Genomic DNA, 14714 nt, shown 5'->3' on the forward strand with positions numbered 1-14714 from the left:
AACAGAGAAAAACTAGGCTTTCAAAACTGAAATAAGGTATTTTACTACTTAAAAAGTTCAATATAAATCATAAAACAACTAAAGGGATTAGATCTTACCTCAAAAAAGAAAATTTCTACATAACACCACCGAATTTGGTTTCAAACTACCTATAAAGAGCAATAGATATACGAGCAATGTTTTAAAACCCGGGTTGACCCGGCCGGTTCAACCGGTTGAACCGTGACCTAGGATAAAAGGCGGGTCAATTGAGAATGCTTTTTTGTAAAAATACGGACCGGATCGAACCGGCCGGGTTTCCCTTGAACCGCGGTCCGACCGCTTATGTTGAACCGGTTAAAACTGGGTTGACCCGTTTTAATAGGGTTTGGATAGTTGGATACAAGTAGCGAACACCAAAACAACGAGTCATTTGCGGTTTCTTTAATGTTTTTCAGTATTTAAACTTTGTGGACATCAAATTATTGGTTTTATATGTTTATGCATTATGTAGGAAAGTAAAAATATATAAAAAATAAAAAAATAGAAAAAAACCATAAACCGGGTTGACCCGACGGTTCAACCGGTTGACCCGTGAACCGATCGTCACACCGGATCAACTGAAAACCCGAGTTTTAAAACATTGTATACGAGATTTCAAAATTGATTTGCTTTTGAGAAAAGGCTAACACTTTAAATATTGGATATAAGGAGCACAATAAGAAGTTAGAAACTCTAAATTTATCAGGCCAAGTTTGTGATCATTTTGGATATTTAATTTCTCTTTTGGATATTTCAAAATAGATGATCAAATTGTCTACTAATTTATAAAATATGATGACTTTTATAAATATCATTATAGATAAATCCTATTTACAGGTTTATGTGTACACATGAGAAAAGTCATCTATATAAAACAATAAAAATAGATAATCTTATTTACCTGGATGCTAATTCAATTTCATCTTCAAACAATCGTCTTATTACCGAGATGCTAGATTATATGACATACCAAATTTAAAGAATGAGTTTGATCGGCTTTTGTTGCATTAACAAATAAGCAACACAACATTTTTCTTGATATCTAGACTGCAATTAAAGATAATAAAGGAGATGTATTCTTTATTTATGGTTATGGTGGAACGGGTAAGACATTTTTTTGGAAGACAATTTCTGCAACAATTAGAGCCTAATGTGAGATTGTTTTTAATGTTGCTTCATTAGGATTGCTTCATTATTATTGACCGGAGGCAGGACAACACACACTCTTAGTTTATAATTTCCCTAAGTCTTAACAATGATTCTAGTTGTAAAATAACGCCAGATAGTGATCTTGCCAGTTTATTAAGAAAAAGCTCATTGCTCATTTGGGATGAAGCACCCATGGTACACAAGCATGCATTTGAAGTTGTAGATCGAATTTTGAAGGATATATTAAGGTGTGAGAGTATTACAACACCGCTCACTTCACTAATGGGCCGATCGAGGAGTACTCGGATTCTGTAACTCGTCTCGGTAAGGGGCCGAGTAGGGAGTACTCGGCCGAGTAATCGGCCAACTCTGCGAGTTTTACAACAAAACTAAATCACCATTGCGCTTTCCTACAAAGTTTACACATTCTTAAACTCATAATAAAAAATAAAATGGGTAAACTATATTTCATCAGAATTACTTGCCATTTTCCTAAAAAGATTCAAACTTTAAGTTCAACATTGATATGAATTCTAAATTTTCCAAAACAAATTTGTGAAAAAACAAAGGATAAAAAGTATTCATCTATAGATATTTAGGTAACGAACTAACAATTAGGGTTATGAAAATTCACAAACCTAAAATGGATTCTTGGGTCTCTGTTCTTGATTTCTTAGAGGATATGGTGTTACATCCCCAAACCGGATGGCGGAAACGCCCGAGGGTTGAACGAGAACACAATATCACAATCCTCCCTAATAAATTAAGATCTTTTTTCCACATGTCACATTCTCATTTATTTTGCCACATGTAATTTTGTTGTTATTTTAAATTAATTTTTATTCCACAAGTCATTATATGGTTTTTTTTTTTTTCATTTCATTAAATTTTAGATAGTATTTAAAGGTAATAATAAATGCATATCAGTTTCATTAATAAACTTTCATTCTAATTTTAAAATTACTAAATTAAAGATTCATTAATTTTCTTTATTTATTTATCTAACTTATTTGTTTAAACTTAAAAGAGAAAAAAAAAAACACTTTAATTTTTATAATTTAACATTTTCTTATTTTTCTTATAAATTTAAAATTCTCAAATGCTTAGAATTTGGTATTTAATTTTTTTTAAATAAACCCATGTATTACATGGGTCTCACACCTAGTAATTGAATATATTGAAACACAAGTATATAAACAACCATCATATCATATGATTAGGTAAGTTACATGATCTGAATGTTAAGTACTATCAAAACGCATTACAAGTTTAGCATGTTATCAAATGTAGTAGTTTGCCACAAAATTCAAGCGATGCTAATTGGTGTCTTGACTTCAAAAGTAGCTCCACTGATCCGAGCTTAATTGTTTCCTAAGATTACATTCTGTTTAAAAAGTTAATATAAAGTTGGTGAGTTCATAAGAGTTTTATCTGTAGAAAATCAGTTGTTTTTGCTTACGTGTAAATCGTATCTCTTCCTTGTAAAAAGTTTTTGTTTTTGTACGCCTTCAGTGTAAAAGAAGAATGTATGTGTGTAGTATGTATTTAAAATTATTTATAAAATAGAAGTTCCTATAACATCTAAACTTATAAAAAGTGTGGCTTGTCATGTGATTTTATTATCCTAAAAATCAAGTGTATAAGTAAATAAGCATACTTATAAATGTAGTGTATAAGTAAATAACCATACTTATAATTGTGCCTTGCACTAGAATCTCATTATTCGATGTTATTGTGAGCCCTTATAATCGAGCTATCGGCTAAAATGCTGCCCGCCATAACGCTTCTTTGGGCGTCGTGAAAATGTTAAGACAATTTTCACCCTTGACCCATCGGTTGTGGTTGTAGCTAGCAACCATAGGTGGGGCTTGTCAAACCTATATATATCTATACACAACTCTCCCGTTCATTTAATATTTAACGATTATAAGTCCGGGACTTAGCGTAATGGTTGGAGAAATGTTTCACATAACTCGTCAAAAGTATGTTATTCTAGGTTGTAAATGAAATAAAAGTTTTTCCATGTTTAGTGTATTGTTCAAAACGTGTGTTGGTTACCCAGGATAATGGTTTTATCTAATGTGCAAACACAAAGTTTTAATTTTTCAAATCTAGATTTTTTTATAAACATGTCAGTTTGCGGTTATCCACTGTGTAATAGTATTATCCATCATGCAATAGGTTCAGACTTAGAAGCTTATGCATATGAAGGAACGAAATTTGTGTACTTCCTTTGAAAATACGAATATATGTATATACTTTCATAACCAAGACATAAACATGTATGATGTAGTATTACCCAAAGGTTAAAAGTTTTATCCAAAATATATTAGATCTAATATGTATATATACTCTCGTAACTAGGATATAATCTTGTATAATGTAGTATTACCCAAATGTTAAAAGTTTTATCTAACATATATTAGATCTAGGACCTTTGTGTAAAGTCATTGTCCAAAATGTAGTTTGTTAGCATGACATGTAACTCCCCCAAAAGTGTAAAATGAGTGAAAACTAATAGAACTATATTATGGATCATTAAAAATAATGCATGGAAAGAATAAATATGTAATACCCATTAGCATATAAACACTTTTAGATGAATTAAATACAAAGTTTGACAATCAAATTTGTTATTTCTCTACTTTACTTATTACTCCAACATTTTTGGTAAATATATTTTTTTAAGAAAACATACAATGTACAACATTGATGAATTTATATAAGTAATAAAATATAAAATAACTGAGGAATTTGTATAGATATTATGATTACTCCAACCGATTTCACAAAAAAAAAAGTTCTTCTTCATCAACACAACTACTAAAATATTGGTTAACTAATGTAAGGTTTTAAAATATAGCAAAATTTATATACATTGTTCATAAAAATGTATTTTTATCATCAATATTATTAACACATTACTTGCCAAATTCTCATCAGAAATCATTATATTAAGCAACAACTATATGTACAAGCAATTTCAAGAGATCCACTAGTGGGGATGAGCTGATGAGAGTGGTGAACAGTGAAATGATATGAATGTTTAACCTTTCTCATAGTGAACAGATGCAATTGAAAAGTGGAAAATAAAACTAAATCACCATTGCGCTTTCCTACAAAGTTTACACATTCTTAAACTCATAATAAAAAATAAAATGGGTAAACTATATTTCATCAGAATTACTTGCCATTTTCCTAAAAAGATTCAAACTTTAAGTTCAACATTGATATGAATTCTAAATTTTCCAAAACAAATTTGTGAAAAAACAAAGGATAAAAAATATTCATCTATACATATTTAGGTAACGAACTAACAATTAGGGTTATGAAAATTCACAAACCTAAAATGGATTCTTGGGTCTTTGTTCTTGATTTCTTAGAGGATATGATGTTACATCCCCAAACCGGATGGCGGAAACGCCCGGGGGTTGAACGAGAACACAATATCACAATCCTCCCTAATAAATAAAGATCTTTTTGCCACATGTCACATTCTCATTTATTTTGCCACGTGTAATTTGTTGTTATTTTAAATTAATTTTTATTCCACAAGTCATTATATGGTTTTTTTTTTCATTTCATTAAATTTTAGATAGTATTTAAAGGTAATAATAAATGCATATCAGTTTCATTAATAAACTTTCATTCTAATTTTAAAATTACTAAATTAAAGATTCATTAATTTTCTTTATTTATTTATCTAACTTATTTGTTTAAACTTAAAAGAGAAAAAAAACACTTTAATTTTTATAATTTAACATTTTCTTATTTTTCTTATAAATTTAAAATTCTCAAATGCTTAGAATTTGGTATTTAATTTTTTTTAAATAAACCCATGTATTACATGGGTCTCACACCTAGTAATTGAATATATTGAAACACAAGTATATAAACAACCATCATATCATATGATTAGGTAAGTTACATGATCTGAATGTTAAGTACTATTAAAACGCATTACAAGTTTAGCATGTTATCAAATGTAGTAGTTTGCCACAAAATTCAAGCGATGCTAATTGGTGTCTTGACTTCAAAAGTAGCTCCACTGATCCGAGCTTAATTGTTTCCTAAGGTTACATTCTGTTTAAAAAGTTAGTATAAAGTTGGTGAGTTCATAAGAGTTTTATCTGTAGAAAATCAGTTGTTTTTGCTTACGTGTAAATCGTATCTCTTCCTTGTAAAAAGTTTTTGTTTTTGTACGCCTTCAGTGTAAAAGAAGAATGTATGTGTGTAGTATGTATTTAAAATTATTTATAAAATAGAAGTTCCTATAACATCTAAACTTATAAAAAGTGTGGCTTGTCATGTGATTTTATTATCCTAAAAATCAAGTGTATAAGTAAATAAGCATACTTATAAATGTAGTGTATAAGTAAATAACCATACTTATAATTGTGCCTTGCACTAGAATCTCATTATTCGATGTTATTGTGAGCCCTTATAATCGATCTATCGGCTATAATGCTGCCCGCCATAACGCTTCTTCAGGCGTCGTGAAAATGTTAAGACAATTTTCACCCTTGACCCATCGGTTGTGGTTGTAGCTAGCAACCATAGGTGGGGCTTGTCAAACCTATATATATCTATACACAACTCTCCCGCTCATTTAATATTTAACGATTATAAGTCCGGGACTTAGCGTAATGGTTGGAGAAATGTCTCACATAACTCGTCAAAAGTATGTTATTTTAGGTTGTAAATGAAATAAAAGTTTTTCCATGTTTAGTGTATTGTTCAAAACGTGTGTTGGTTACCCAGGATAATTGTTTTATCTAATGTGCAAACACAAAGTTTTAATTTTTCAAATCTAGATTTTTTTATAAAAATGTTAGTTTGCGGTTATCCACTGTGTAATAGTATTATCCATCATGCAATAGGTCCAGACTTAGAAGCTTATGCATATGAAGGAACGAAATTTGTGTACTTCCCTTGAAAATACGAATATATGTATATACTTTCATAACCAAGACATAAACATGTATGATGTAGTATTACCCAAAGGTTAAAAGTTTTATCCAACATATATTAGATCTAATATGTATATATACTCTCGTAACTAGGATATAATCTTGTATAATGTAGTATTACCCAAATGTTAAAAGTTTTATCTAACATATATTAGATCTAGGACCTTTGTGTAAAGTCATTGTCCAAAATGTAGTTTGTTAGCATGACATGTAACCTCCCCCGAAAGTGTAAAATGAGTGAAAACTAATAGAAAAAGGGGTGTGAACTCACTTGTTGTGTTATTGTCCAAAGGTTAAAAGATCTTTAAGATGGTGGTTCTTGGCTTGGATCTTGGTGTTCTTGAGATTTCCTTCCAAGATCTTGAGTTGTGAGTGTTGTGTGAACAAGAGATGAAGCTTAAAATAAAGAAATTAGAGAGTGATGGTGGTGGTGGCGCAACTCTCAGCCAAGAAGAAGAAAAAGAGAAAAGAGTGTGCCTTCTTGTATAGTATTGAGTTGTGAAGAGAATGAGTGAAAGTGAGGGAGTATTTATAGGGCAAAAAATGCCCTATGGTGTATAGGGAATGGGGGGCTGATTTTTTTGGGGAATGGGAGGGTTGATTATTTTGATTTTTTTATTAAAAAGATGTAAGTAGACACCATGATGATGTCTTGTAATGCTTTTGCATTATTTTAATGGGTTGACTTTTCTTTTATAATAAATTAATAAAATAAGGGTGTTTTTATAACAATGTTAACTTTTATAAAAATACATCAATTCTTATTCTTAGATAAAGTGTCATAAAAGTTGGTTACCATAATAGTTTTTCATATGGTTATTAGTGGTTGGTGATATGAAAGTTAGTATAGTTCATTTATTACTTATTACGATCTTAAACACTAAAGGTCGTTTGTATGTTGTATTTCCATACACATTGTATGACATTATGTTGTTATAACCCGATAATCATTCACCGATCATCTATTTTGTCATGTATGTATTATAGTGTTAAACGTACCAAACTATATACGGTTTGAAATTTGAAAAGGAAATGTACTTCCATTGAAAGATTTTCTAATATATTGTAATAGTTGTGAGGGATATATTATGTTTACCTTAAATATTGGTTGACTTCTGTTGGCCAAAATTGACAGGTGTCACATATTGTTCAGAGCCATAACTTAATTTTTGCAGTCAATCAAGTTCATGAGAGAGATGAAACCAAAAAACGAAGAAAACCCTAGAATTCCAAATGGAAACATAGGGTTTTAGATTGCATTTCGTAAAAATCAAATGTTCGAATTTGCAAAGACAAAATCTTTTTCTTTACAAATAAAAATGGTCAGATTGATGGAGAAATAGAGTTAAATGAGCTAACACATACCCTCAAGGACGAAGCAGCATTCCATGATCTTGAACACTGAAAACCCTAATCTGTAACATCAACCTGCAACCATCAAGTTCATCCCTCACACACACTTATTACACTTCAACCATAAGTTTGAAGTCTATTTCCTTCTCGACAACATGATTGGACGAAAAAGTACATTCGATTGAAGATTTGAAGGTACATATCCTGAAGATGCAGCAAAACATAGACATCAACAATCGGGGCTTGGTCTAATCGAAGGTAAAGTGGCGGAGAGAAGAAGAAAATCAGATGAAAAAAATAGGATGATGGTCGGTGGAACGCCTCTTTGAAAAGGATCGACAAATGGATATAGGAAGTAAGCGGTGTAGACGGTCAGGTGGGATAAAGAGGTGGTAACCATGGTTAGTAAGCAACTTGTTGAATATATATATATATATATATATATATATATATATATATATATATATATATATATATATATATATATATATATATATTGCATTGTAAAAAAAACCATAATTTTCTAATATATCTACAAATAAAAATTATAAATCAGATATTCAAACCACTATGTTTTCTTAGTTTCAACCAATCATTATATCATTATGAACTTCCGATAAAACATCTATATTTATAAATTATAATTTTTTTTATTATTATTGTTCAATAACTGCCTTATAAGTATCCTTTTTATCTGCGGTATCCATGTGTTATATTACTAGAATAAATCTAACTTTGGAAGATGCATATTCGACATGCTGCATCCATCTTCTTTACCCCATTTTATTGTGTTTGTGTTGTTAATAATCTCTAAAATAAATGAAAGGAGTGGATGGGATATTTCTGAAACTTTAAGGAACCAAAGTTATAATGTTTTAAGTACAGGGATCAAACCTGGAAAAGAGGGGGATATGTATTATATGTACAACAAAAGACAAACGCCTTTACCGAATTCAAATGTTTAGGTCTCCCTCCTGACAGACGTTCCCACACTCACACACCTCACCTCCAGGTCCAACAATGGCGAATAACTCCAACAACAACAATGAAAATCTATTTTCTTCATTGATTTGTGATATCAAAACCTACAATGGCTCAGATCCTCTTCTCCCATGGCTCCGGTAAGCACAAAACCCTAAATCTATTCTTCCCGCTGTTAAATAAAATATCAGAATTGATTGTATAGAATGATCGAATAATCTCTTACAGAGGCATTAAGAAGATGACGGATTTAATACCACAACAGCTACTCAAACAGAAACTTCCTCGGTTTCTTCAAAAGTGCGCTCAAACTTTCGAAACAGACATCCGTTACCGCAATGATTTACGCTATCTTCGTGTTTGGATGAAATTGGTAACCCTAGCCATTCACTTTGATTGCATCCTCTTGTTTATTCTAATTCTCGAGATTCTAATCTGTATAGTAAAATGTTAGATTTAAGAGAATGTAGAAGCTTACACACTAATTTGAACATTGTTTAGAGGCTTCTTCTAACTATACTTATATTATTCCGAAAGAGAAATACGTTTTGATTTTTAGATCAAACCTACTGCTGTATTGAAAAGTCATCATTATATGTGATATATAAAGTACTAAAAACCACAAATTTGATGTTTTATAGATGTGAATGAACACATATAAGTTAACACTTATCAATCCAAGAACAACATACTCAACAACAAAAATCATCATTTATCACTCAAAATGATTCTCATTCATCTTTATATTATTGTCATGTATGTGAAGTTGGATTTTGTTGATGACCCTGGTGCTGTTCTGGAGAACATGAAGGCAAATCACATTGGGAACAAGAGGTCACTATTTTACCAGGCCTATGCTCTTTACTATGAGAAATTGAAGAAATTTACTGATGCTGAAAAGATGTATCATTTAGGGGTGCAAAAGTAAGTGATTGTTATTTGTTACAACTTCAAGTAATTATCTGATTATATGATGAATTAATAATATAACATCTAAATATGTGGCAGTCTTGCAGAGCCACAGGATGAGCTTCAAAAATCATTCGATCAATTTCTTCACAGAATGGAAAGACACAAAAACAAAAAGACCCGGGGGGTAGGTTTAGTGAAGGATAAACCGCCTTCAACACAATCAAAATCCCGACAAGTAGAGGACAAAAAAGTAATTTCACCAAGTACAGAAGATGAGAAGGGTAAGGTGGGAAATATTGGAAGTGGAGTAGATGAAACAGTTGTGGTAAGATTTACAAAGACTGCAATTGTTGGTAAATCTAAAGCTGAAGATGCACGTCATCATGGTCTTGTGGAGCCCACAATCAACACCAAAGAAGCCATGGATGCAATAAACAGCATGTTTCGTGAGCCTTTAGGTCCAGAACCTTTTCGAAACTCCAACTCCAATCCAAAAAAAGATAAAGAAAATGCTGACAGCTTCAAGGTGTTTAATGATAATGACACGGGTCGACCCGTGGAGGAACCATTTCAAATATATTGTGATCATGATGATGAAGATGAAGATGAGAAAATAGTAGAAAATCAAAAAGACAAAAATGAGGAAAAAGTGAATCCAAATATGACAAAAGCTCCATTCGTTTTTCAAATTCCTAAAGATATTCCTGTAGAATGTCCACAAGAAAAATTCAGAGAAGATACAGTGATGTTGAGGTTTGTGGGGTCCACCATAGCAGACGAGCCAAAGGTGGAAAATGTTTGCCACCATGGTCTAGTGGAGCCCACAGTGAACTTGAAGGAGGCCATGGATGACATTAATGGCATGTTTGGGAAACCTATAGAATTTGTAAGGAAGAGAAGACCAAGAAAGCAGGAGAAAGAGAAACCCTTTGAGGAGAAGAAAAATTGCAGCTCGTTTTTGATACTTCCAGATGATGATGAAAATGACAAATTTCAAGAAAAAATTTGCAAACCGAGTGGTTCATCTTCAAGAAAAGAAAACGATTTGTTTGAGCAAACTGTTTGCACAAAAGAGGCCATGGATGATATAAACAAGATGTTTGCAATGCCATTAGACTTTTAAACAACTTTGTAATTGTAAGAGCCATTAAACTGTTTCCCTTTCTTGTCATTCCTTGAAGAAACTCGTGTAGTTAAACATTACAAATAAGCGCATTAATATGATTAAAGATAGAACGTAACAAAATCAACTCGAATACAACAAAAAGTAAAAAACATAGTAATCATGAAATCAGTTAATGAAATGAAATTTAAGGAGTGGTTTCGGTTTAGGTTTCAGTTTCAGGGTCGCAATTAGAAGGACGAAAAGCCAAGGGTCCAGATCCATAAACAACAGCTTCATAATCCTTCCCATGTAACACCTTGTTCTCAAATTTCAAAGGCGACCCATTGATGCCATTGTTAACATTCGACAAAAGATTGCATGTTGCAAGAGGAGATGACACAAGCTTCACATGGCAAGCATGAAGAGGATGATCCAACAAATAATGTGTCATTTTGAAATCTTTAAGCTCTGCGTAGAAATACCCTTCTTCATTTGTCACAAACGTGTTGTAATAACTCACTCTTTTTTTATGGTTTTTGCAAATCACACTGACTTTGGCTGCCGGAATTGGCTCAGCTCCGGTGAGAGACCATGACCCGAAGTATTTACAGCTCTGACAGTAGACCTTTCCTTCCACCACAACAGTGGCGGTTTTGTCTTGTTTGAGGGGTGTTACCTCATGGGCGGCGGTGGTTGCTGCTAGGAGGGCTAGGATGGAGATGGTGATGATGAATTGATTGTTTGCCATTTTTGTTTTTTGTGGGTCGCGGACTTGAAAAAAAGATTGAAAGCTGTTTATGGGATGAAGATGATGGGAGATTGTGTGTGTTATTTATAGTTTTGTTGTGAATGTTACATGATTGATAAAAAAAATTATAAAGTAAAGTTGATTTTGGATTTGGATAGACGTGGTAGCTACTATGCAAATTTATGAACCCATTTTTAAATGAAAATTCTACGTGAAAGCCACTCATTGAAACGAATCTTTTATAAATCAAATCATATTATGTTGATTTTACATACTAAATTTGCAATTTTTTTAATAATTTATAAATTGGTATACAGCTTGTGTCTTTATATAAGTTTAAACCTATCTAATTATTTATTTAATTATTAACATTATTTGTTATAATTTAGTTTTATTTTTACATATTTCATGAGTCAAATTATGAATATATTCATCCTGCAATCGTGGTGTCTAGAGTTCTTCTAGGCTATATTGGATATTGTGATTTACTGATGTGCAATTACTGAAGACGTGAATGACGCTTCTTTACTAATTTATATATGGTTGAATTTGATCAAACCATCGAATCATATTTGATGCTTTATACTTGATTTGTTAAACAAGGTGTTATTTGTTTGTGATTTAACATACTTAATAAATTGAGCCTTATTGATACATATAGGGTATTAGGGTTGTTTGTACTTTGTAGTATATTATTTTCCTTAAACTATTATATTTTTCTTACCATACCTCTCAATTGTCTCCTCTATAGAAATCTTGAACATTAAATTTGCATCTGAGAATTTACTTTGGACGTATATATTTATGGATGCATTTTTTTTCATACAACCACACTTGTCATTAGGGTTTGACAAAATAAACGCCTAAGTTTGCTGAACAATAACTGTACATCTAAATATCATGTTTTTTATTTTATTTAATTAATTAATATAAATATATTAGTTAGCTAATATAAATATATTTCACCTGCTCATGTTATGTATTGACGAGTATTGAAAATATTGGTTGGACTTAGTTTTTTTTTTTTTTTTTTTGGTCAAGGTGGAGATTGTTGGTTAAAACTGTGACAAAAATACTATGGTCCAGACACCATTTCTGTCAATAGGGTTAACTTCTAGTTTTGACCATATAGACAGAAACAAACGTAAAAAGGGATAAGTTCACATTCCAGTTTTTCAGATTTGTTTGTTTTTTCCCCCTCTCGTTCTGTACGTGTTTCTCACCAATAAATAATAGGGACATCCTTATTATAATTCTTCTTGAAATTTGTATCCTAATTCAATTGTTTAGCTTCCACATTGGCATTGCGTATAGACGTGTCATCAATTTGATATTTGAGAGTTTGCAAGAAATACTTCCAAAAAATTCAAACCCCACGATGTAATTGTAAACACATATCGTCCATCCACGAAAAAAAAAGTCACACATTAATTATTTGTACGATTTGATTTTGAATATATTTTATGGTTTTATTGTTTCTTGAATAATTTCTTTCAAAGAAAACGAGATGAAATTGGTGAACACACTATCTTCATTCAAGAACAAATTATTGTCACTTAATATGATATAAATTAAGTTATTTTAAATTAAAACATGGAATATGAATAAAATTCTAATTTGCCACATGGAGCCAAGTTGGATGCGATGTTGGCATTGACACAACGGGTTTGGCACCATTCAGGCCAATCTAAACATATTTTGGCCCAAAAAAAAGCCTCAAAAATATAAATTTCCTTCATATCAATTGTTGGGGTTATTGACTTGTATTCCATACCCAACGACTAGATTTCCATAACGCAATTTCCCTCTTGAAAAATCGCATCTCACCTCCTTCGTTTGATTTTTTTCCCGAGATTTGGGATTTTTTGAAGCAAGGATTCAACGAATAATAGAAGAGGAAGCCTATACAATGTGACAATGATCTATTCCAAAGTCCAATTCTTTATCAAACTGGGCCTCGTTTTTGGGCTCCTAGCATGCGTAATCTATTTTTCTTAACAATAATGACATAAAATAGCTAATAAAATTTTTGGGGCCCTGGGTGCCCACCATCTTGGACAGGATTGTAGAAATTTTGATGTTTATGACTCAATTTGACTTAATTAGAAATTTGATATCTAAATAAAAAAAATTTAAATAACTTGTTGTCAATATATATTTAAAAATTAAAATGTCGCGAAGAAGCCAAGTTGGATGTGATCATGTTGGCATGAAAACTTGTTTCACTCATTATAACAAGTTTGGTTGAGATCGATCACACTGAAACAAAATTTAATGTTTATTATTCTGTTGAACTGAATTAGAGCTTTGGTGACAGTTTTTTCGTCAATACCTTTGATTAACCCGCTATAATATAAATACCATAATTAATCATGCATGAAATCAAATCAAGTTTAGGGAGTGGTTTGTGCGTAGCAATCATTAGGACGAAAAGCCAAAGGTCCAGCAGCATAAATGACTGTTTCAGTATTCCTCCTAAACAGCACCTTGTTCTCAAATCGTAAAGGTGAGCCACCGACGCCATTGTTGACATTCGATATAAGGTTGCAATGGTCAAGAGGAGATGACACCAGTTTCACACGGCAACTTTGAAGAGGATGATCCAATAAATAATGGGACATCCTGAAACCTTTAAGCTCTGCGTAAAAATACCCATCATGATCGGTGGAATATGTTTTGTAGTAACTCAGTCGTCTTTTATAGTTTTTGCAGATAACGCTGACTCTGGCTGCCTCAATTGGCTGAGCTCCGGAGAGAGACCATGGTCCGCCATATTTACATCTCTCGCAATACACTTTTCCTTCCACCACAACGCGGGCTGTGTTAATGTCATCTCTCGGCGGGTAGTCATCTCTCGGGTCATCTCTATATCTGGTGGCTACCTCATGGGTGGTGGTGTTTGCCTTCAAGAAGGCTAATTGGAGGAGGATCAAAATGGTAATGATCATTTGATTGTTTGCCATTTTTGTTTGTCTTGTTGCAGAGCGAAGAGAAGAGTATTAGTAAAGAAAGTTGTTTGTGGGATGAAGATGACGGGTGATGGCGTGTGCGTTATATATAAAGGTTTAGAGTAAATTACATAAATGACCCCTTTCGTTTTGGGTAGTTTACAAGTCTCATCCCTTTCTTTTGTTTTTTCTTTTTTTACTCGTATCGACTTGAAAACTTAATTTGTTGTTATTTTTGTCCCTCTTACCTCACCATTTGATTTCTACTGTTAAACCTTGTTAAAATGACATTTTTTTTTCTCTTTTTAAACATTTCCTATTACTACTTGTTGTTATATACAAGATCAGTAATGGTATGTCAAGTCTCCAAAGGTTGTAGGAGGTGCTAAATGAGCGACGACTATAACTTGGAGGATCGACGTACATTGGTTAGTCATATATATAGATTTCTCAAATCCATCGATCGTTATCTCGTTATTTGACTGTGTGTATGAATTAAGCCCATACAATGAAATTATTCAAGAAAT

At 32.1% G+C, this 14714-nt stretch overlaps 3 protein-coding genes across 3 annotated transcripts; 1 reads left to right on the forward strand and 2 right to left on the reverse strand.

Annotated features, from left to right (window-relative positions):
- The first annotated feature begins 8436 nt into the window (after nucleotides 1-8436).
- Nucleotides 8437-10557, forward strand: LOC145088636 (Mad3/BUB1 homology region 1). Its single transcript, XM_079027011.1, has 4 exons — nucleotides 8437-8614; nucleotides 8703-8847; nucleotides 9241-9398; nucleotides 9483-10557. Exons 1-4 carry the CDS (start codon nucleotides 8514-8516, stop codon nucleotides 10507-10509), a joined length of 1431 nt encoding a protein of 476 aa, XP_078883137.1. The 5' UTR covers nucleotides 8437-8513; the 3' UTR covers nucleotides 10510-10557.
- A 19-nt stretch (nucleotides 10558-10576) lies between these two features.
- Nucleotides 10577-11307, reverse strand: MOP10 (Pollen Ole e 1 allergen and extensin family protein). Its single transcript, XM_079027012.1, has one exon. The coding sequence runs from the start codon at nucleotides 11237-11239 to the stop codon at nucleotides 10715-10717; it is 525 nt and encodes a 174-aa protein (XP_078883138.1). The 5' UTR covers nucleotides 11240-11307; the 3' UTR covers nucleotides 10577-10714.
- A 2325-nt stretch (nucleotides 11308-13632) lies between these two features.
- On the reverse strand, nucleotides 13633-14202 carry LOC145090104 (non-classical arabinogalactan protein 30-like). Its single transcript, XM_079028447.1, has one exon. The coding sequence runs from the start codon at nucleotides 14200-14202 to the stop codon at nucleotides 13633-13635; it is 570 nt and encodes a 189-aa protein (XP_078884573.1).
- Between the last annotated feature and the right edge of the window lie 512 nt (nucleotides 14203-14714).

The sequence above is a fragment of the Lactuca serriola genome, chromosome 2, assembly GCF_051521515.1.
Source record: "Lactuca serriola cultivar US96UC23 chromosome 2, Lser_US96UC23_V15, whole genome shotgun sequence".
NCBI classification, from domain to species: Eukaryota; Viridiplantae; Streptophyta; class Magnoliopsida; order Asterales; family Asteraceae; genus Lactuca; species Lactuca serriola.